The following is a 24,373-nucleotide window of genomic DNA, read 5'->3' as shown; positions in this document are numbered from 1 at the left end:
GTATGTATAAAAATATATGCAGTACAAATATGAAATTAATAAATATATACATCCCCCAAAGTAGTCAAATACAAAGCACTCTGGAAGGGAATGCTGAAGAGTTTACATGGATGTTGCTCATGGAGCTCTGTTTGATCCCACTCTTAGATATTCGTCACTTCACAGGATCCAAATGGCAATAAACCACCATGGATTATATTTCACAAATCCAATGGTTTATAACTGTTATCATTTTTTACATTTTTTGGGGGAAGTGAGGTTTTTCTGTTCTTCCAATTCATCTCTGACTTACTCTGCCAGTAAATCTCTTAACATAATCCATCACAGCATTCTCTTTGATATGTTTATGCTGAATGTATCATTTTATTATTTCTATTAGTAATTTAAATCAAATAATGATTATAATACATAAACTTCTAAATCAAGTATTTGAATCTACAGCATGCCTCTCAAGCCTTATTTACATTATTCTCCTATGCAGTATATGAGAACCAAACTAGAGGACTGGCTACTTCCTAAACATGCCATCTCCAACTTCTATGTACTGATGTAAGTTGCTCCTTATGCCTCAATATACTTCTTTCCTCTTTTTAGCTTCTGAGAATAATCATTCTTTAATTCAGGTGCTATCAACTCTGTGCAGTTTAGTTTGTCTCTCCTCTTCAATTGATGTCTTTTCCTTCAGAAAAAGCCTTCTGTCCTAGTCTATCCCCTGCCCTCATGATTGCCTATTTTGTGTTTACATGTGTACATTTTGTATTCTGTACTCCTCCTATAACATTAAACTGTAGAAGTAAGCTCCTTGAGGGACAGGATGATATACTGTTTTAATCTTTGCATGCCTAGCACTAACAAACACTTCGCATATATACTAGGCACTTAAATTGTTGAATTAGAGTGACTCTTCAATTAGAAGAATGACAAAAACACCAATTCATATCTTTGAGTCTTTCAGGAATTCAAAGTTATTATGCTTAGCACATAGTAGATGTTTAATAAATAATTAATTGAATCCAGATATATTCAATTTTTTTTCTGGCTGTAACATTTGTTCTTAAATGATCAGTAAAAATAAATATCAGTTGGTAGGGCTGAATCTTTCAGTACTCTCCATCACATTTCAGATATTCATTTTAGTAAGATGATAGACTTGCCTTTCAGCCATGGTAGGTATAGAGATGACCAATTATGTATCTCCCTCAGCAAAGAATATCAATCACAATTATTAAACAATATTATTCTTGCATCTTATAGTCTAACAGATAGTTTTTGACAGTTGTACTGGTCAAAAAATTTGTCATGTGGCTAACCTGAGAATGAGTTACTCTGAATTTAGGCAGAATGGCCTTCAGACATGCAATTCTCCATGGGTTTAGGTTTAAGTATTTCGAACAAGGTAGAAATCTGCCAGAATTTGCACTTCAGGAACCCAGGATCACTTCTACTTGTTATAAGACATCTGATTAGAATTTATATTTTCCTTTAGAATTTTTACTTTTTATTTGTAAGACCACAAGCGAACTAATTCTTCCTTTCACAAATTCTTATGACTCAAGAGGTCTATGCTTTTTTTTTTCTCAGTGTTCAGGGAAGAGTTGAGTCATCAGTTCCAAAATTACATCCTCCACCTACTCAAGCATACAAAATTATCACTTTGCTTATTTACTTGTTTGACATAAAAGTTTAAACCAAAGTTTAAAAGAGAGTATAATCTATAGAAAACATTCAATATACAAATTTTTCATACAGAACAACTCAAAAAATATATACATTAAAGTCTTTCATATTTTAAGAAACAGCATCAGATTTTCATTAAATTTCATTTTATTTGAATAATACTGAATGTCATAAATATCATGAATCTTATTTTTAGGATCAGTAGCTATTAAAATTATGAAAAGAATAAATGTTTTAAAAGCAGGCAGAATTTTCTTTTCAGGACAAATTCAATTTCTAGCTCTTCAACAGAAATGACAGAACCAGAAATTTGTTTTCCAAAAAAGAAATCAATATAATCTATCACAAACACATATTCAACTTATAGACATCCCCACAAAATACTAGAATTAAAATAACAGGGTCTTACTTTTTGGGACATATATAAACTGCAAATTATATCCCTTTAAAATGAACCACAAATTATATGCCCAATTTTGTATATTATATTAAAGTTTCTTTTATCAAAAACTTCTCGGAATGAAAGGGCAATTAGTTGAGCTTCATTAGTCTTCTCTTAATTGGAAATGTTCATTATAATGTTATTTGTTATGTAAAACCTAATCAACCTTTTTAAACAATCCAATTTATGTCATTTTGTAAAAATTATATAAACTTATTCATACAATGTCTGTGGATACCATTAAGTTGTCACTGAAACATATCCATATCAGTTTAAAAAGTAGAAAACAAAATACAGAATAAACTAGAATATTAGAAAGCAAAAGAAAATATGACCCCCTTTACAAATATTATATTAAAAGAAAGTGCTAGACAATCTCTCTAATCTGTTATGTAGTATGCTTGTCTTACATGAATGAAAGCTTTAATAAAAATAATTTGTAATTGGCAATTCGTGACAAGTAGATTTTTATATGGAGAATCTTTGTATAATCATTTCCTATTAACTTTTAACATTTGATACTTAATTCATCCCTTCTTGTAAACAAATTCTATATAAATCCAATGTGTCTATTAGGAAACCTCCAATGATATAATGAAAAGGTACTAAATATCTGTCTTCCTGTAACCAAAAGTTCATTTCCTATTCTGTTGTCATCATACTAAATTAAAAACCTCTGATGACTGTCATGAGCTCTACCACTTCATCACCAACATTAAAATCATAATTTTGCTCATTTTTAGTCCTGAAATAATCTGTATAAGTTCTTGTATTTAGTATACAATATGTAAATTTCTTAAAAATAAAAACTTATCACCCTTTCTACTTTGCCCAATCTTTAATTCAAATTCTAGTCATCAAAGCAATTTAAAGAGAACCAGGAATAATCTTGTGTAAAGGAAATCAATACAGTGTGCCACACAAATCCAATTTGCAAATGAAAGGGTAAAAAACTACTGAAACATTTTCTTTTACAAAAGGATCTCTGTTTAGTCTACCTTTGGGGAATAACTTGAATCAAAAGCATGAAAGGGATGACTCTGACTAAAACTCAAAATCAGTAACACAACTGAACTTGTGGTTAAAGGCAGATAACATTTATTTATGTCATAGATGAAGTGTAATGGAGGAAGACTCTAAATACCTGAAGTCACCCACATAAAAACCCAGACTAAGATAAAATAAAGCTGAACCTCCTCCACAATACGTACAAATTTCTCTTGCTTAGGAAGTGATGACATCAATTCAAATGTGTATTTAATAAAGATAAGATATTTTCATGTTAAGTTCATAGTAAACTATTTAAATTTCTTATATGCCAGAGTAAAACTTATATAAGATCTGAACATGGTTTATTCACTTATTCAGTTGTTATAACTAAGTTTTAAACCAATAAAATTATGAAAAATCTCTTATTTTATCATAGTCATAAAAACTCTATTCTTTTTTAAAGCAAACCTATAAATCAATCATGGACTTTCCTCATCACTGACCTAATAAATTACTTTAAAATTCCTTATTACTGAAGTTTAATATAACATAGTATAATTAGAAACTTATTAAAGCAATACAAAAACAGATGGCTTCTTCCCAATGTAATAGATATGTCATAAATATTAAAAAATGTGAGTTAAAATAAAAACATTACTATTACTTCTTAACTAATGACATTTACTTAATTTACTTAATCACATTATGATTAACAGACGTATCCACCTTTCAATGTCTTGAGAAGATCTTAGGGCAAAAAATTAAAATAATTACAGCTAGAAACAAGAAACTTTTCAAGAACATGTGGCCAAGAGTGAGAACAAGGACATCAGAATGATAGGCCTGATTCAATTCAAGTCATCTAAAAATGTCTTAATGTCATAAGGACCATGAAGTATTAATTTTTAATCATTCTTGTAGTGCTAATATGATTTCAACATAGAATAATTTGTCAGTCCTAATCCACTTCACCAATAAACACACAGATTCAACCTTCATATCACTTTCATCTCATCTAATGAAACTAAAATACAAATCCCTCTTTTTGTTTTTTAAAGTTTCTCATAATCTGGACTACCTGCCATCTCTCCAAGTTTATTTCCTATTGCTCTTCTTGTATGCATTTATGGTCCAGTCAAAATATCCTACCTGCTCCTCCCTGAACACAAAATTCTATCCCCTGTCAAAACCTTTGTACTGAGTACAGGTCCCCCCCTTCCCCGTATTCCAGGACTACACTGCCTATTCATCTGCCATCTCCTGTATAAGAAGTCTTATCCTGATTCTCTTGCCTGTCTTCTCAATAATTCTTTTTGGAAATTTCTTTGTCTCTCCTTTGAATGTATTTTGCCATGTATTTGAAGCCTTTCTACTCCTCCTCTCACCAAAGAATGTACAAGACTTGAAGGCAAGTACTGTCTCACTTTTGTCTTTTTATCATCAAATCTTAGTATCTAGGGCCCGCCCATATTAGTATCTAGGGGCCATCTAGGCCCCCGATGCTTAATAAATGCTTGCAGAATAAATGGATCTTCTATTGACTTCCAACACACTCTTATACCTTCTCTAATGACTTTCTCCATTAGTAACTCATGGTGAATTTGGTATTCATGACATTTTTTCTAACATCCATCAACCTCCTTAACTCCTATGACACCAGCTTTACAAAGATGGTAACCACCTCAGGATACATCATCACCTGTAAATCCACCTGTTCTACCTCCAAGTTTATATATCCTGAAGATTTTTTCTGATTACAATCTCCTCTCCTCCCACTTCTTCCACTATCCCTCTCCTCCTGAGCCTGTTGTCCACATTATGCCTTCTGCTCTCTAGGTCCTATCCTACTCTCCCAGATTATTCTATCAGCTTTCTTCCTTAAGAGCCTTCACTTTACAGCTAGTCATTTTAATATAGTGTTATCCTTCATTCTTGAATCTCTTTTCCCCTTTTCCTTCTACTATTGCTAATATAACCAAATTTTGGGTCACCCAATCTTGATCTTTCCTCTTTATTCCCAATCCACTAATGTTGCTAGAAGAAATCACAAAACTAGACCAACTATATGGTGCATTGGATAGAGTGCCCCTGAGTTCAAATCTGGCCTCAGACACTTAAAATTTTCTAGCTACGTGACCCTGGGTAAGTCACAACCCCAACTGACTCTAAAAAAAAAAAAAAAAAAAAAAAAAAAAATCACAAAACTAACACATGGACTCGGTCCATTTCAAATTTATGTGACCTAGCTTCAATCAGGCACTTACTGACACAGAGCAAACCTTTTTAGATTGTTTTAGAATACACTCATATTGAGATGCGTGGAAGAGTCATAGATTTGTCCTGCCATGAACTAGAGGGCAGAATGAGGAAAGGTTGATAAAAACTCCAGGTGCTGAGGCAAACCGATTTGATTTAAGAAACACCATTCTAGACCCTAGATTGAGGGATAGAGGGGATACTGATTTATATAAATAAGAAAACCAAGATGCAGAGAAGGAAGGGTGTGTCCCTGGCTTCCAGGCACTAAAGACAGAGGGAGGAATTGATGCCCAGATCCTCTGACTCTGGATTCAGTCCTGGGCTACCCCAGGGGATGAGAGCTCCTCTCTACTCTGGGTCCGCCAGCAAATGCTGGATGCCACTTGTGAAGGATGTTACTGAAGAGATCATCAGCTGTTGCTTAGACTAAATAGTGTCCAACGTCCCCTCCAAGCATTTAGAAATTCTGTTATACAGTTTTTGGGTTTACTAATAATAACCTAGTTGGATTTTTCCTCCCAAAAATTCTCTTAGCTACAGTGTGCGACTGAAAAATGTTTTCTGGATATGGAAACTAATGAGCGAAAGCTTCCTATCTCCTGATTCTTTTACTACACATGTAGATCATTCTCTTAAAGGTCTTGAAGAACTGAGAAAACAGGCATATTGGTTAGGAGACGACAATGCCTTTGATACTGTGACAACAATATGACAAATATGGAAATATGTTTCAAAGAACTGCACATGTTTAACCTAAATCGGATTATTTGCTGTCTTGGGTAGGAGGGAAGTAACGGAGAAAAATTTAGAATCCAAAGTCCTACAAAAATGAATGTTGAAAACTATCTTTACATGTATTTGGAAAAATAAATACTATTGAAAAAATATTGTGACAGGTAATTATAGAAGATTATAGAAACTTACTTTCTAAAGAACTTCAAAACCACAATAAATTCCCATTTACTTGAGATGGTATAAGTAGAAATAATTGTTAGCTTCCAGAGAATCCTCATAGTTCTTAGTAACACCAAACACTGCTCCCATTTCCAGCTAATGAAGCAAAAAATATGACTACAAATAATCCATTTATTTCTGCTTTCTAAACATTAATAAACATCTAATTTAGTGTAAAACATATATCTATCCAGCATTAATTAAAATTATGGAAATATCACTACAATTCCAAATTAAACTTCAAGAAAACAAGCTGGGACAGTAAACACAGGATAGAAAATAAATACTTACGATTATCATAAATTGGGTTGGAGACAACAGGAGGAAGAGCTGATGTTAAATTGCCATGTTCATCCAGAAGGAAAACTTGAAAACAGAGTCTTACCACATTGAGATCACAATCTTCGATGTTGAGTAACTCTTGTTCTGGAACTGCAAAAGAAAATTATTTTAAAGAAATTTAAATAATCATGAAGATTTTTTAAATATACAAATTCTTTACTCCCATAATTCCATCCAATTGATGTGAGAAGAGGTTAGATAAATATGTTCTTTTAAGAAATGAATAGCACACTTTAAATTCTACAATATACCATTTTCCTGCCCCTGACCAATCATTCATCATTCAAGTACTTCCAATCATAAGTACTATGCTAAGCATTATATAAAAGTGGAAAAACTGAAACTGAGCCTTCCCCTTCTTGGAAGAATACAGAAGAATAAAAAATTAACATTGGTAGTATAAATGCTGATTGTGATATATCATAAATGGATATATATAGTACACAGTGGTGACTGTGACATATTCCAATATAATGTAGAGGAAAGAATTCTAGATATGGAATCAAGGATTTGGTTCTCAATCTTAGTTTTGCTACTTATTACTCTGTGATGTTCTTGAGCAAATCACTTAAAGATCTGATAAAATAATTCACTCTAAGGTATTAGTAATATGATTTTTAAAAACCACTCCAACTAAAGAGGCAGCAAGGCACCTTAGAATGAATCTGAAATCAAAGGATGGATTTAAATCATCTCTGAGACTATGTAACCTTTGGCCAAACACTTAACATATCCAGGTGTCCCTTCCTTGTCTGTAAAGTGAAGAGCTTTGGACTGCCTTCTATCTATTCTTTTCCAGTTCTAAATCTATGATCCCATGAGAAGATGATTATATTGTATGTAAAGATTTAAGAAATTATTTGCATGCAGGATAAAAATAACTAGCATTTACACAGAGTCATCTATGTGCCTGGCACTGTACTAAGTGTTTTACAAATATTGTCTCATTTGATTCTCACAACAATCCTGGGAGGTAGGTGTATTATCAATCACATCTTACAGCTAAGGAAACTGAAGCAAACAAAGGCTAGCCTGAGATTACACAGGATATACAGGAATGAAGAGCACTATGTTTTGGGAGATAATGTACAGATGCTTAAAGAAGCCATACTTAGTTTACACATATGAGGAAAAAATCAAGATTTTATTATGGGACTTTTAGGCACAAATAAAAAATTAAGAGAAACAAATTTCTAAAGTCAAAAGCTAACACTTATGTAGATTTGCAGCAATACAAAAACCTTAACAATGAACCAAAATATGTATTCAATTTGTATTTGAAAGCAACTCAGTTCCTATTAAGAAATATATTTCTGTCCTTTTTTTGTCCTTATACTATTATCATATGAACAATTACTTTTTTATGTTTTTTATGTTTTTTAATCCTGGGAGAAACAAGTTCTTACATTTTTTACATTCATTGTCTAGAAGGGTACTTAAATTGAAAGCATATAGACATGTATATGTGTGTGTATACATGTGTATATATACATATATTTATAAATCCCTTCAAATATCATTAAAAGTCCTATCTTTTTATGTTATAGTAGCTCTTAAATAATTGTGACTTTTTATTAATATTTTCATGTTCTGTACACGGCAAAATAGCATATGCAAATCTCAATATGACAGTAATATAAAATGTTTCTCATTTTTATAGCATCCCTAACTTTTCACCAGAACTACCCTATAATACAGAGATTCTCAAGACTAGCATCTGAAAAATGAGACACTATGAGTTAGCACATTTAAACACCTAAAGGTCAAAACAGTACCATTATCTGCATCATAATGGTGCAGTCTGCCCCCTCAATATGTGGGTGGTAAGAATGCATACTCACTAAAACATTTTAATCAATATTGTAGCATAATGATATACAGAAAATGTAAATGATTTAGTTTTTGAATTAAAAATACTGAACAATAAAGATTAACCTGGCATAAGATAAATATATTTGTAAATATACCTATATATGCAAGATAACTTAAAATAATGGTATATTTGATATAAATATATAATATAAAAGTATCAAATCTTTTTATAAAATTAAAGAAATACAATCATCCACAGTTTATTGAATTATACAATTCTTAAATCTGATCTCAAAATCAGAATAAAAAGATATCAGAGACCTGTATCTCTTTTTCTGCCTTTTTATTTTGTAGGTAGTGAGAGTGAGAAAATTAGCTGCTTTTGTTCTTCATAAAACAATTGTGCTATGAAATTTAGTACTTGATAACTATTTATACTAATATACCTTTTTTACTGCCCTTTTCACATTGCTAGGCTGCTATCAAAATGTAGAAGCTTCTTTTCTTTCTACATCAGGTTGGTAGCAAGTGCACCCCTGAATATCATAACCTACCATATAAGTTTAATGAAACACCACTTTTAATACTTTAACCACTTCAACACTTTTAGCATTCCCCTACTCTGCCTATATGATAAAATCCAAACTCCTTACCATAGCCTTACACAATGGAGTTCCATGTTGCCCTTTGAAACTGCTTTCTCACTATTCTGCAATATTAATCAATTAGTAAGCTTTTATTATAAGTTTACTATTTGTCAGGTCTTAAGTCTAACATAGGCATTGTGCCACTAACAATACAAACTAAAACAGAACTATTTCCTTCCCCTAAGGAGCTTACATTCTATTGGGGAAGCAAAATTTACACGAACAAATGACATACACTCTAGGTGACCAAAGGGGAGAAGACCAGCATTACTTGAGGAGCCAGAAAAGGGTTCCAGTAAATGTCTTTGAGTTTTGCCTTAAAAAAAGCTAGGATTTTAAGAAGCCAAAGTGAAAAAGGGGAATATTCCAAGCATTGAGTGGGAAAGGGCCTTCAGAGCAAAGGAACAAAGAAGAAAGAGGGAGCATCCGATGTGGAAAAACAGCAAACAGGCCGAGGTGACTCAACTGTGGAATTTGCAGAGGGGAATAGTGTTTAAAGACACTGGAAAGATAGGGAAGATCTTGATTGTGACAAGTCCTAGCCAACAAACACAAGTTTATCTTTGATCCTAGAAGTAGTAGGGAACCACTGGAATTATTGAGGAAATGGGGAGTGTCATTAACCTTACTCACAAGTCAGACTTCATGGTTCCTTAAGCAAATTTCACACTCTCTTGCCTATGACGCTTTTTGGTTAGTTCCACTTTTCCTTTCCACCTTTCCACTATTATTCATGTTTAAAGAACCTATTCAAGACCAGCTCCTCTTTAAGCCAATCTTGACCCCTGCCCAATCCAGAGTGCTCTCTCCTATATTTCTATTGCTATCAATTTCTGTATTTCACATACTTTTCACATACTACTCAATTAATTCTCAATTATGATTATCATCCTCCAACTAAATAATACATTCCCTAAGGGTAAGATTACCTTAGGAATCGCTCTAACTCATATAATGCAAAATTATCTTATATATATTTATATGGATATGTGTTGTTTCCCTAGAAAACTATCACTGGCTTTGTATTCCCAATGCCTAGCACATGGTGCACACCTAATAAATGTAAACTAGCTGAATGCCTCAGCCAAAGTGCCTTAGACAATAGACTTTTTTTGTTTGTACCTGGTCTGTAATTACACAGGTTTGGGAAAGTCCCTGGGAGGAAACTTCCTCTTCCAATGTAGATCAGCATCTATGCTGCAATTTATAGTCTTACAGAAACTGATTTCAATTAATACTAGTAAATTCACAATGCACAAAAATAACTTAAAGGAATATGAGGCTCTAGAGGACTATTAAATATGTTTGGCAACCTTCTGCCAAAAAGGGACATGACTAAAGAACAGTGAGAAGAGACTTTCAGAGAAGAATTTAGTTATAAACCCAGAAGGTAAATAATTTTTAAATATGACTTAAAGGTTATATTTCTGGGAAAAGAGGATAAAAGAGTTGTCTGGCTTATATAATAATATTAAGGGTACTACAGAGTAATTCCAAGCATGAATTATTCTTAGTAAATTTTTATTTATATATAACATTTATTAACTATTTATTAAAATATGTATTTATTAATTTCATCCAGTTTTCCCCCTACAATACTCTTTCTGCCTAGTCCCTTTATAATATCCCATTATTTATGTCCCAAAAGGAAAAAGAGGGAAAAGAGGAAAATTTTAGTGAAACTGATCAATACAAAACCTGCCATTATGTTCAATGTCCCATCACCACTTCAGCAAAGAAGCACCAGATGTGAGGTCTTCCCGTAGCTCTTCTCTGGGGCCAAGCTTATTCTTTACAATTTCTCAAGATTCATTTTCAATTGTTTTGTGGTTATTGTCCTTTCTATTCATGTCATTGCTGTCACACTGTATATTATTTTCCTGGCCCTGCTAATTTTTACTTCCCCTTTTTTACTTTATGTCTTTCCATGCTTCTCTGTAGTCATCATCTCTACAATTTCTCACAGCACAGTAACAATCCCCAATCAAATGAAGAACATCTATTTAATTTCTCAAAAAAAAAAAAATACTGCAATAAATATTTTTGGGGTATAAGACCTTTCTTTTGGACAAAATAACTCAAAATAATGGCATATTTAATACAAATTTATGGCATAATATAAACATATTCAATGTTTACACAAAAATAAAGATACCATACCTTAACTTACTTATTAGCAATAATATAAAAGATTCAATCAACAAACATTTATTAAGTGCTTACTATGTTTAAGGCAAAATAATCAAATATATCAAGCTATATACAGGAAAAATAGGAGATAATTAACAGAGGGAAGGTGCTGAGAATTACAAAGAGTTGGGAAAGACTTCCTTTAGAAGATGAGATTTTGGTTAGGACTTACAGGAAATCAGTAATTGGTGTGGAGGAGGGAGAACATTCCAGGCATGTGGGATAGACAAATAGAAAGCAATTCCCCTGAGAATTTTGTTCATATTTATCGATCACATCTCTACTTTTCAGTCTTACATACCAGTTGTCTGTACATTTTAGGTACAAAACTCTAAAAGTTAAGTATGAATAATTTAAAAGATCATAGATTCACTGTTCTAAGTCTGGAAAGGAACTGGGAGTTCAACTAGTTCCTAATCTTGTTTTACAAATAAGGAAGAAGCAACATAGAAAGGTTTGGTGACAATGATCAATTATATATATATATAAATATCAAAGCTATGATTTCCACCAGATCCTCTGCTTCCAAATTCAGTCATTTTTTTCCAGTATATTATGGTGCTTTAACATGTTTTGAAAACTGAAGGTTGAACAAGAAATTATGGTAACATAAAGAAAAAGAAAAAAATTGTCAAGAAATCATAAAACAGGTAGGTTATGTAACATAAAAGAGCCAAGTTTAGACTACAGGAATGTTTGTGTGTATATGTATATATACAGATATATCTCACCTATGTAGATCTAGATATGTAAATATACCAAAATCTATACAGATATAGATATGTACCTACATAAAATGTTTATACACACACACACACACACACACACATACACTTACATATGTTGTTATATGTGTATGTATATGGGTATGTGTATATAAAACTGGCTGTGACATATTAATCTTAAGTTTATAAAAATATAATGTCAAAGTTAAAAATTAGTGATTTGGAGAGAATTCTGGGAAGATGAAGTAGGTCGGTAAATTTCAAGCTCTCCTGATTTTCTTCACAAATAAAACAAATTTGTGCTTCAGGATACTATAGACTGGTGAAAAATGGAGAAGACTTGGAGCAGAAAAGGGTTCTACAACCCGAGAAGGACCACAGGCTGGGGATTCAGCAAAAACATTGGGTGGGGACCCCTTGGACTAGCTGGGTATGGCTGGAGCCTCAGCAGGAACCATAGAGAATTTTACTTAAGACTGTGGAGTCCAGGGTTGAGTCTGGGAAGACTGAGTGGCCAGGCCCAGCTGTGCTGCAGAAAGGAGATGTGATGCTGGGGGAGAAGGAATCAGCTACCAGTGAGTGCAGAGACAATGGGGCAGGGACACTGTTGGACAAACTGTTTCAACCTGGACAAATTATTTATGTTTTTTCATACATGTATATGTGTATATGAAATGTTTAAGATTCACAACAACAATAGCACAGCTCAAAGGAAAGATTGGCAGAGTTAAGGTAAAAATAATCATCATGTTATACAAATGAGGTACAGAGGAAGAATAGACACAGAGGCACTGGGGAGGGGGAGGGAAGGAAGGCTCATAGTTCTGAAAATCTACTCACACAGGAAATTTTTATAGAGAACCCATATATATTTCATATATATCATGAAGAGTACAGCACCCTCCAAAATCTATAAAAGAAATAAAGGGGGAGGGATGGGCAGATGGGGAAACAAAGGGTGAGGGAAGGAGACAAGAGTAGGAATCTTTGGGTAAGGGGAGGTTAAGAAAATATTAAGAAAATAAAACAAATTATAAAGAATGAGAATACAAAACAGAATGTGAATTAGTTTATAAGAAAAACAACATATCTAGATAACAGAGCAAGAGAAAATATAAGAATAATTGAAATTCCAGAAAGTTGTGACCAATAAGAAAATGTTGACACAATAATGCAGGAAATAATCGAAGAAAATTGTTCTGGACTGATAGAACACGAGAGGAAAGTAGAAATAGAAAAAAAAAAAATCTACCAATCACCACCTCAAAGAGACACTTTGTGGAAAACACACAGGAATATCATTGCCAAATTTTGAAATCTCCAGGTCAAAAAAAAATTTACAAGAAAATAAAGCAAATACGCTGGAGCTACAATTAGAATTGTACAAAACTTATCAGCAACTACAATAAAAGACCACAGATCCTGGAATCATATCTACCGACAATAAAAAGAACCAGGCCTATGGCCAAAAGTATCATATCCAACGAAATTATTTATAATTTTAAATGAGAAAAAATGGACTTTCAATGAATTTGCAGATTTTCAGGACTTTCAACCAAATCTAAAATATTGGAAATTTAGCATACAAAAGTCAATAATGAAAGATAAATTTTAAGGAACCTCAACACTGACAAACTATTTCAACATGGACACATTATTTATGTTTTTTCATATGTATATATGTATACTCTTATGTTTAAGATTCACATCAACAATAATGTAGCTCAAAGGAAAGATTGGCAGATTTAAGGTAAAAATAGTAATCATGTTATACAAATGAGGTACAGAGGAAGAATAGACAAAAAGGCACTGGGGGGGGGAGGGGGTTGGAGGGCTCATAGTTCTGAAAACCTATTCACATGGGGAATGGGTTCAATAGATACCAACACATACATATCAAGGGTATAGCAGCCTACAAAATCTATAAAAAAAATAAAGGGGGAGGGATGAGCAGATGGGGAAACAAAGGGTGAGGGAAGAAGACAAGGGAGGAATCTTCGGGTGGGGGGAGGTTAAGTAATAGCAATGCAAGTTATGGAGCAGAATTTAATTAAATAGTCAACAGGGATAGGAAAGACATGATGTTCTTCTGGGCACATAATAATGTTCTTTTTTGTTTTACTTTATTTTGTTTTGTATTTCTTTTTTGTTTTTCTCTTTTTCTTACTGTTTTTCCAAATAAAATAAATTTTAAAAGGGAGGCAGTTAGATGGCACAATAGGGCAAAGCACCAAACCTGGAGTCAGAAGGACCTGAGTTCAAATCCTGCCACTTACCACTTACTACTGCGTGATGCTGAACAAATCACTTAATCCCAACTGCCTCACAAAAAATAAATAAATCTTTTTTAAAATAAGTGATTTTTAGTAATTAGTAATGGTATAATGAAGTTTGAACTCACACACTTATTAGCTATGTGGCCTTGAAAAAAGACAATTTCTCTGAGCTTTCAACTGTAAAATGTCTCACAGGATTACATGGAAAAGCTTTGTAAAACAAATTATCATTACAAGAGATACCTTCTGCAAGAAGTCTTCCCTAACAATTATTGAGCACTTTTTAAGAGCAAGGTAGTGTTAGACCCTGGGAATAAAAGTAATAATTTTTACCCTCAAGAAACTTACTATCTGTTTTCTGGGTCCATGCCACAAGCACACAGAGAGGTGTGATAGGGACAAAGAAGAAATGTAACAAAATGTTCTAGGAAAAAAAGAGTTGAGAATACCTAAGGGGAAACCTTCGCAGAAAGAAGCACCTACAATGAAGACCTTAAAAAAGAGAAGACTGGCTGATTGGAGGCAACAAAGGGGGTTTTTCAACACATAAGCCAAAACTGGCACAAATCCTGAGAAGTCAGAGATTTAGTGCTGAATTTGGGAAACAATGGTTAATTCAGTCTGATTACGCCCACAGGTTACAAAAATAGAATGTGAAAGAAGCTGGAAACATCACAGGATTTCACAACTGAATCAGCTGTCCTGTGCAGCAGCAGGACCTGGAGTCAGGAAGTTAGAGAACTTCTACTGACTCCCTTTTCTCACCTGCCTCCTAAGGTTGTTGTAAGGATCAAATGAGATATTAATTGTAAAGTGTTTAGTATAGTGCCTGGCATAAAGTATGAGGTATATAAATGTTAGTTATTACCATTATTATTATACCAACTCCTTCATTTTATAGATGAAATCACAGAGGCCCAAAGAAGCTCAGGTCTAAAGGTTATGCAAAGAGCAGTCAATCCAATGGGACTTCAAACCCAGCTCTTTTCCCACTGCACTTCTTCCTCTCTTAGAAAAAGGAACCAGGATGAAGGAGTTGCCTGGATTTGAACTTCTGGTTGGCAAGTCCAAAGCTCTTCCCTGGAGCCATACTCCCTGGCACACTAAGGCCAGATTGTGGAGACTACTTTAGCATTAAGCTAAGGAGCTTATATTTTACTATACAGATAATAGGCATCAGGGATTGTCCAACTTAATCCACTCCTTAGGTAGGCAAACAGAGGGTAGTAATGGTTTAGCCTTCTTTTATAATTCCAGCCTTTCAAAACTTTTACATTCTTTATTCAACAAATATGCATTAATTTAAGTAACTTAAAAACTGAAGTTACCACACATGCCAAATATTAATTCCTTTTTTTTCTGTCAACATTTAGACAATCCATATTGAAAGCAAATCAGTGTCAAGTTCTCACTAGCCCTTACCAGTTCTTACCAGACTTTATAAATGTATTAAAGAAATCTATAAACTATCATGAAAGAGGAAGCATGCATCCAGCCAATTCCTCTTAAACTATTTTTAAATTCTATTTCATACTTGATCAACAGAATATGATATAACATTCATGTTCTCTTTTTTTTAATTAAAAGTTTAAAACATGCCTTTAAAACCCAAATAATATAGAAATGCCTTACTCAAAAACAAGCATAATACACATATAGTGACAAAACAGGAAAGAAAAAAAGTAACTTTTTATAATGCATCACTATGCCAGGCTTTTTGAAACTGGAAATGTAAATTAAAAACAAATTAAAATATTCCCTAGCTTCATAGACATAAACTTTCAATCTATTCTTATTATGATACTAATCTTTTGGGAATGAGAGGGAAGAAGAAGGGGAACAGACTCCACAGTAGAATACAAGGGAGAGAGATAAAGATATTGGCCTAAAAGCAGAAGTTAAATGTGTAGACTGCCACAAAGTGACTTGGAAGCAAGATAAGTATTCATCTATGCAGGGAATGAAAAGGGAAAAGAAAGGAAGGATCTAAAAACAGAGTCTAAAGTTACAGGGGTAGGAAGATGAGGGTGATAGGTAGAAGGCAAAGTATGGAGATGACCAGGAAGTGGTGTGATTTAATAAAAGCTTATTGATTGGTATCTACATCAATGTGGATAAAAATTTCTAATGCCAAATTTAAAGTGCCAAATTGCCTAAAATCAAAACTCTGTTTTTTTTTAATCTAAGCTGCTGAAACAATACAAACATTAATATACTTGCTAAAAGTCTAAAATGAAATTAAAAACTGATCTGATTAAACTGATTCAAATTAAGAACTGATTAGAAGCATTTTCCAGTAAATCATAGAAACTTCAATAACAACAAAACAACTAAGGATTTTGGGTTTCTATATTCATATTCTTCAATGCTTAAAGGATCTATGATTTAATTTGTATAGATTATTTCTGACAATGCAAAACAAGACAAAACAAAATATAACTACAAAAACAAAAACCATTCTGATTTAGTAGAAAATGATCTTGACGAACTAAGATAAAAAAAAAAACCTATGACTTATTTGGTGATCTGCCTCTCTAAATGTAACTAGACAGGTCCAAGAGGATAGGTACATCATCTATTTCCAGTACCATATTTAAATTCTTTCTACCTTGGTAAAATGGGTTGAACCCAGGGTCACCTCCATATCATAAGAATGTAAAGGAAGATCTTAGCTTAAAAATGTAAAATGAAATTACTGGTCAGCAGTAACAAATGTTAAAAGCATCCTATATTTCAAACTATATAATAAAGATTCTATTTTCTCTTTTCCACATACAAGGTTACCAAACCATCCTGTACTGCCCTCCCGCTCATTACTGGGAGGAAACATAATTTGGTCCCCAGCTATAACAGGAGCCTTGTGGTTTTGCTTGGTTGTTTTGGATTTTTTTTTTGGGGGGGGGGAGAGGATGAGGGTGTATAAATTAATCTGATAAGGTAAAAGGCACTAATCTCTGCTGCAGGGGAACTGGGATACTGATTACTTGCCTCACAATGGATAATTCTCCTTCTCAGATGCCAAAGTGACATAATTTATTTCTTCTTTTTCTTCTTCTTTTTTTTCCCCTGAGGCAATTGGGGTTAAGTGACTTGCCCAGAGTCATACAGCTAGGAAGTATTAAGTGTCTGAGGTTGGATTTAAACTCAGGTCCTCCTGACTTCAGGACTGTTGCTCTATCCACCTTGCCACCTAGCTGTCCTGACATAATGTATTTTTAAAACTTATAAAAGAATAGGCTTATACACTCTTATGACAAAGCCACTATCTTGCACCTGGAAAACAGAAAACTGAAATATAGGACAGAATATAGCGCAGTGTCAAAGAACACGCTAGGTCAATGTTATATATTCCTCTCCTATGTACAGTGTGAAAGTGTCCTTTGAGAATTTAACAAAGAGTCACATTAGTGTAGTAAACAGAACCCAGTTACTAAATATTTACAAATACTGAGAGTTAACTCTATATATTTAAGAAGAGGCAACCTTCAACAATAATACAGTAGTGTTACCGTATATATTCATTTTCAATATATGCTGACAGTAGATTCTAATTAAAATAGGGAAGAGATTTAAATTAAAGATCTCAAATACCAAACTTTAATCTTGGAAAACCAAATATGCAACCCTTGTGAGTCTAGTATATAACACTTCACAAGAAACCCCAAACTATGTAGCCTTGATGGGTATCAGTTGGTAGGACCCAGTTTCAAATCTAAAACAATTATGACAAGGCACTGGCCTCAATGCATGCCAGGTGTCATAATTCATAGAAGAGTAACTGATCCTGGATTTTTTTTTCTTGCCAGAACTGTACACAGATCTTATTCTGGATTTTATATAAAACTGGCTAAGTTAGCAAGCTGGCTAATATATTGAAGCATCATTAGTCTACAGAAGACAATCTGTAAAACATGAGGCCACAATGAAAGGAGAAATGCACCTGCTTTTATTTCCAAACTACTATCGCTACAGTACAAACATGTATCACACTTTTGAAAAAGATCTACTATTTATCCTGACCAAACTACAAAAGACTACAGTCACTTATGACTTGGCCAGTAAGACTATTTTTACCTATTTGTTGAATTGATTTCTCATTGTAATCCCATTTGAGGTTTTCTTGGGAAAGACACAGAGTGGTTTGCCAGTTCTTTCTCTAGCTCATTTTAAAGATGAGGAAACTAAAGCAAATAGGTTAAATGACTTGTCCAGAATCACACAGCTAGTAAGTATCAAGTCTCAGGTCCTCCTGATTTCAGGACCAATGCTCTATATCCACTGGGACAACTAGCTGTCATTTATCTGTTTAAAAATATACAAAAAGAAAATCCCTTTTTTCTCTTACCAATTGCTATGGAAATAAAGCTTCTAAAGATAAAATTTGCACTATTAATTAGAGAAATGCAAACTAAAGCAATTCTGAGGTACCATCTCAGACCTTTCAGATTAGCCATTATGACAAAAAAAAAAAAAAAAAAAAAGGATAAATACTGGAAAGGAAGTGGGAAAGTATAACACTAATGCATTGTTGGGGGAATTGTGAACTGATCCACTCATTCTGGAGAGCAATTTGGAACTATGTCCAAAGAGCTATAAAACAATGCATACCCTTTGAATACCAGCAATACCACGTCTAAGCATTCCAAAGAGATTTTTTTTTTAAAGGGAAAAGGACCTATTTGTACAAAAATATTCAGAGCAGCACTTTTTGTGGTGACTAAGAATTGGAAATCAAAGGGATGTCTACCAATTGGGAAATGACTGAACAAGCTGTGGTATATGATTGTAATGGAATATTATTGTTCCATGAGAAATGATAAGCAGTATGATTTCAGAAAAACCTGGAAAGACTTACACAAACTACTGCAAAGTAAAATAATCAGAACCAGGAGATCATTGTATACAATAGCAGCAACATAAGAATTGTGAACAACTTAGCTATTTTCAGCAAATACAGTGATCCCACCTGGCTCTTTTCAACAGTGAGGTAATTTAGACCAGTTCCAATGATCTTGTGATGAAGAGAGCCATCTACACCCAAGGACTGCGGGAACTGAGTATGGATCACAGCATAGTATTTTCACTTTTGTTCTTGTTGTTTGGTTGCATTTTGTTTTCTTTTTCCTTTTTTTCCCTTTTTGATATGATTTTTCTTGTGCAGCATGATTATTGTAGAAATATGTATAGAAGAATTACACGTGTTTAACATATATTGGATTTCTTGCTATCTAGGGGATGGGGTAGGAGGAAGGAAGGGAAAAAATTTGGAAGACAAGATTCTGCAAGGGTCAATGTTGAAAATTATCTATGCATATGTGTTGAAAATAAAAAAAGCTTTTAAAAAATACAGTGATCCAAGACAATTCCAAAGACTCAGGATGAAATATGGTATTCATCTCCAAAGAAAGAACTTACAATGTCTAAATATAATTTTGAAGAATACTTTTTCCTCTCTCTCTTTTTCTCTCTCCCTTTTTTCTTCCTTCCTTTCTCCATCCATACTTCCTTCTCTCCTCTTTTCCTCCCCCCTCCTATTCTTTCTTCCTGTCATTCTTTGAGTCTTCTTGTAAAAAATAACTAATATGGAAATGATTGCACATGTATAACTTATATCAGATTGTTTGCCATCTTAGAGAGGGGGAAAGAAAAGAATAAGAGGAAATATTTGGAACTCAAAACTTTTTTCAAAATGTAAAAAAATTGTTCTAACATATAATTGGAGAAAAAATAAAATATTTTTTAAAAAAGAATTTAAATTAATGGATGCCACCTATATCTTGAGGATATCAAAAACATTTTTTTAAAACCTCACCTTATCTGTAGTACAGGAGATATAAAATAGCTCAAATGATCAACTAAGTTCCAAAATTTTTGGAATTTTAAGATTTCAAATAAACATTTTAGTCTTTTATCCTAATTTTTTTAAATCACATGATAATCATTACCACAACTATAAAATTCCTGTCAGAATACAGAATGAAGCCAACCTAGGGAAAGGTAAGTGATTTAATGTGACTTCTTTGAAATAAGATTTACTTAATGAATTTTCTCCAAAAACTCAATTTTTCACTTAGATAAAAATAATTATCTAAATATATCATACAATTTGAGAAACCACTCAACAATATATCTGACATACTATATACATGAGGATAATCCTACCCTCATTCTGCAATTTCTCTGTCACCTCAAACTCACTATGACTTTGAACAAATAAGTTAGTTTCTCTAGGCCTCCATCTCCTCATCTATAAAAATAAGAATACTGGGACTAGAAATGATCTCTAAGGTTCAGCTCAGCTCAGAATGGTATGATTCATATCCAGAACAAGCATCTTCCCTCCCACAAAACTGCCTTTCCATCCCAATTATTGTCCCTGTCATTAGCAGTTTCCTTAAGCACCTATTGGTACCACATTGGAATTATCATCAAATTAGCTTTCTTTTCTATTAATCAAGCAAAATTCTTTTTTATCTATTATGTGCAGTAATTTCTTAAGTGTAATGAGGAATACAAAAAATTTTTATAATCCAGATAAGACAAATACATGAAGATCTAATAACATAAAAATTCAACAACAATAAAAGAAAGTTTATATGTGACTAATTTGACAAGTGAGCTATATATTAACTAGAGGAAGGAGAGGAATTAAGAGAAAGAAATCACAGTAGGACTAGGAAAGCTTCATGAGGGAGATGGATCTTGAGCAAGGCTTTAATAATGTCCCAGGCAAGAAAACAACTGGAGTAAATAAGGCACAGCAGCAAACAATGTTTGGGAAAAGTAAATGGTGTGTGTGTGTGTGTGTGTGTGTGTGTGTGAAATTGGAGGCAGATAATCATCATGGTTTTGAATGCCAAGCTAAGAAAGTCACACTTTATTCTGAGGGCAAGGGGAAACCACAAGCAGAAAAGTAATATGATAAAAGTGTTGAAGAAACTTAGTCTGGCAGTAAGGAATAGGGTATTTTGAAGAAGGAAAGACTAAAGTATATAAACTAGTCTGGAGGTCATTTCAATAGAAAAGGCCTCAGATGCAAGTTTCTGAATTAAAGAGGCTCTGCAGCAGGAAGCAGGCAGAAGACAAAGCCTGGGAGAAGTGCCCCAGACATGGTGAATGGTGCCCCAGCCACACCATCATCCTGCATCATGTAGTTGCCATCATCCTGGCCTAGGAACCCATTCCCAAATTGGTCATTATGAGGTTCTGAGGGTTCTCACTTGCCTCCAGCTTCCCCTCACTTCAGTCATTCTGCATACTACTCTCTGACTGATTTTCACCCAAAGGCCATGTTTATATCATTCTATTTTCATGGTCAAAAACATTTCATCTTACTTTCTGCTGCATCAAATTTAAATTCAAATTCTAGATTTTCAAGACATGGTTCCTCATTATTTGCTCAAATCTCATTTTCTACTCTTCCTCAACACATTCCCTTCCTTCAAAACAGAATATCTTGTCCCTGTAAAACACAGTGCTCCTTCCTGCCTAAGCTTTGCCTGGAAGACTTATTCTCAGAGTATTGGCCCTGAAGTCATGAGGACATGAGTTCAAATCTGTCTTCAGACACTTAACACTTCCTAGCTGTGTGACACTGGGTAAATCCCCCCCCCCCGCCCCCCCCCGCCCCCCCCCCCCCCCCCCCCCCCCAAAAAAAAGGCATTCTTCCCTTCTGCTAACCATCTAAATCCAACCCAATCCAACCAAACAGGCCATTTCAAGTCTCATTTCTATAGCCAACTAATCCAGACCTTACTAATCTACCTCTTCTGTGGGTTTCTATAATATTTGTGGTCTGTAATATACAATTTAACTACTGATTAAAATATCTCATATCATTTACTATCAATTCATATGTTAATCTTGTCTCAATACTAAGACCTATATGCTTTTTAAGGACAGAAAGGTATGTTCCTTTTTTTAACAATATTCATTTTCTAAAACTTTTTCTTTAACTTTGAACCTTGGTAGTTCAGAGAAAATGGTAGAGAAAAAAGGAATTTGGTTCATTTTACCACAGCTATTGTAATACTCATACATTTCTGAGAAAAATTTTGCAAAACAATGCCTATCAGATTAATGACATTAATTAGTCTTGTAAAATACACTTACCATTAAAAGGGTTAATTTCTGCTGAAATTCGCGAAACGATGGCTTCTTTAACTTCTTTTTTCTTTACACATCGAATCCCCAAATTCTGAAAACTAGAACAGAGTAAAATAAAGAACTATCAAGTAAATGTTTTTTTAATCACAAAAACAAGAGGTCCTAAGACCTACTGAATACTGCTATAATTTGTCAATTTAATACTAACAGATGTAGATCTAAGTGAAAGAAAGCAAAGATGATGTTAAATTTCTAAAGTATACATTAAAAGGAAAGAAAATAGAATATACATTTTTGCATAGAGATATTTGTAACTGCATTCTCTCAGTATTTCCAAGTCAAATTTACCAACTTAGAAAACAAAATGTAATCCCAAAGATCAGAAGGGACTTAAAGGTACTTGCAAAGAATATGAATAGTTGACATTACATTGCCTTTGAATGTGTAGCCCTGACAACAGTGGAATATCTTTTGTTGCACTCAACTACATTATTTATTAGAAATATTATCAGAGAATATAACTCATTTTGAAAAGTCAATGGGAAATTAAGAGATTTTTATATTTAAAAATTAAATATTTACAAAGTTTCAAAATGTCACATTTATGGAAAAGTTCTGAATAGCTCTCAACACTACTCATTTGCATGTGACAAGTAGAGATCACTTCCAGGGGACTCCCCCACCACCACCACCAGCAGTCATACATAGTCCCACATGGAAAAACCATTACATCATTAAAGTTTGGTGGATATGAACAAGGAAGCTATCATAATACTATTGTTCTTTTAAACTTTACTTAGCAATTCACATTAAGCTTTTCTTATGGATCCTCTCAAAATCAATAATCTTTTCCTCCACATACTCTAAAAAACACCCAATTCATATATACTAAACTTTGCTTAATAACACCTGAAATTAACTTTGACGTTCCCTTTCTCGATCTCTTCTAATGAAGTTGTGTTTTCTACAAAGATTTTACTCTTGTTGAAATTCCTGAAACCATATAACTTTTTCCTCATTCATTATTCCTAGATTCACCCAGAGGCTCAAAAGATATTTTTTAATTTTTCTAAAGGAAAGGGATCTTTGGTGAAATACTCATTCGAAAACAAAGTCAAATAATTTCTAATATATTATTTCATTAAACTTCACTGTTTTTCATATAATTTTAGACCGATAATAAACTGTAACCTCATAGATTAAGAACATATCTAGTCTGACATCTTTCAGATATTTAGAAATTGAGACTCAGAACTTAAATAATTTATTAAGGTCCAAACTTCTCTAATCCATCTAGTTAGTGGCAGAACCAGAATTCCAACCCCCATTCACTGTTTTGATTTTCAAGTCAGTGCTCTTTCCATTGGATTACACGGCCTCTTACTATATCCTATCAGATTTTACTTTTTTCCAAAATAAATGAACTCATTTTTTCTCCACAAAAGATAAAAGATATACCACTAGTATTACTGATATTACAACAAGATGTGTGTGTGTGTGTGTGTGCGTATGTATATTCACAAAAATCAATTGAAAATCCTAAGCACTGTTTTATTAGTATACATTAAAAATCTTTTTTTCATCTTAGGAATGGAAAAAAGAAGGCAATCTAATCAACTCAATATTTCAGTAACAAATACTACATATTCAGTTAACAGGAATATTAAGAACAGTGTTTGTTCATGAACCAGATTCTCTTTTTGTTCTATTCATAGTTGATGTGTTATAGCTAATATGTATACAAAGCCAAAAATGACAAATTAGCAAATTCATTAATTACAGTACTATTTTATACTTCTACTGTCAATTAGTAATATTTGCTTAAAAATAGTCTGCTACTCCTTATTATAGGCATAAGTACTTTTCAGAAATATCAATGCACAAGCTTACCCATCTTGTTTTTGTAGTCATAAAAGCATATTCATGGATGGATAAAACAAATGCTTCCTAATA

The 24,373-nt window shown here is 33.3% G+C and overlaps 1 protein-coding gene across 1 annotated transcript in view; it reads right to left on the bottom strand.

The window, feature by feature from the left end:
* REL (REL proto-oncogene, NF-kB subunit) overlaps positions 1-24,373 on the bottom strand; it is a 56,900-nt gene that overhangs the window by 16,753 nt on the left and 15,774 nt on the right. The window contains exons 4-5 of the mRNA XM_031950518.1: positions 22,427-22,518; positions 6,614-6,754 (exon numbers count right to left, since the gene is read on the bottom strand). Coding sequence (XP_031806378.1) covers positions 6,614-6,754; positions 22,427-22,518 — 233 coding nt within the window. The remainder of the gene's footprint in view (positions 1-6,613; positions 6,755-22,426; positions 22,519-24,373) is intronic.

Source organism: Sarcophilus harrisii, chromosome 2 (assembly GCF_902635505.1).
Source record: "Sarcophilus harrisii chromosome 2, mSarHar1.11, whole genome shotgun sequence".
In the NCBI taxonomy this organism is placed as follows: domain Eukaryota; kingdom Metazoa; phylum Chordata; class Mammalia; order Dasyuromorphia; family Dasyuridae; genus Sarcophilus; species Sarcophilus harrisii.
Note: the sequence above shows the minus strand (reverse complement) of the source record. Positions and strands in the feature narration are given on the sequence as shown.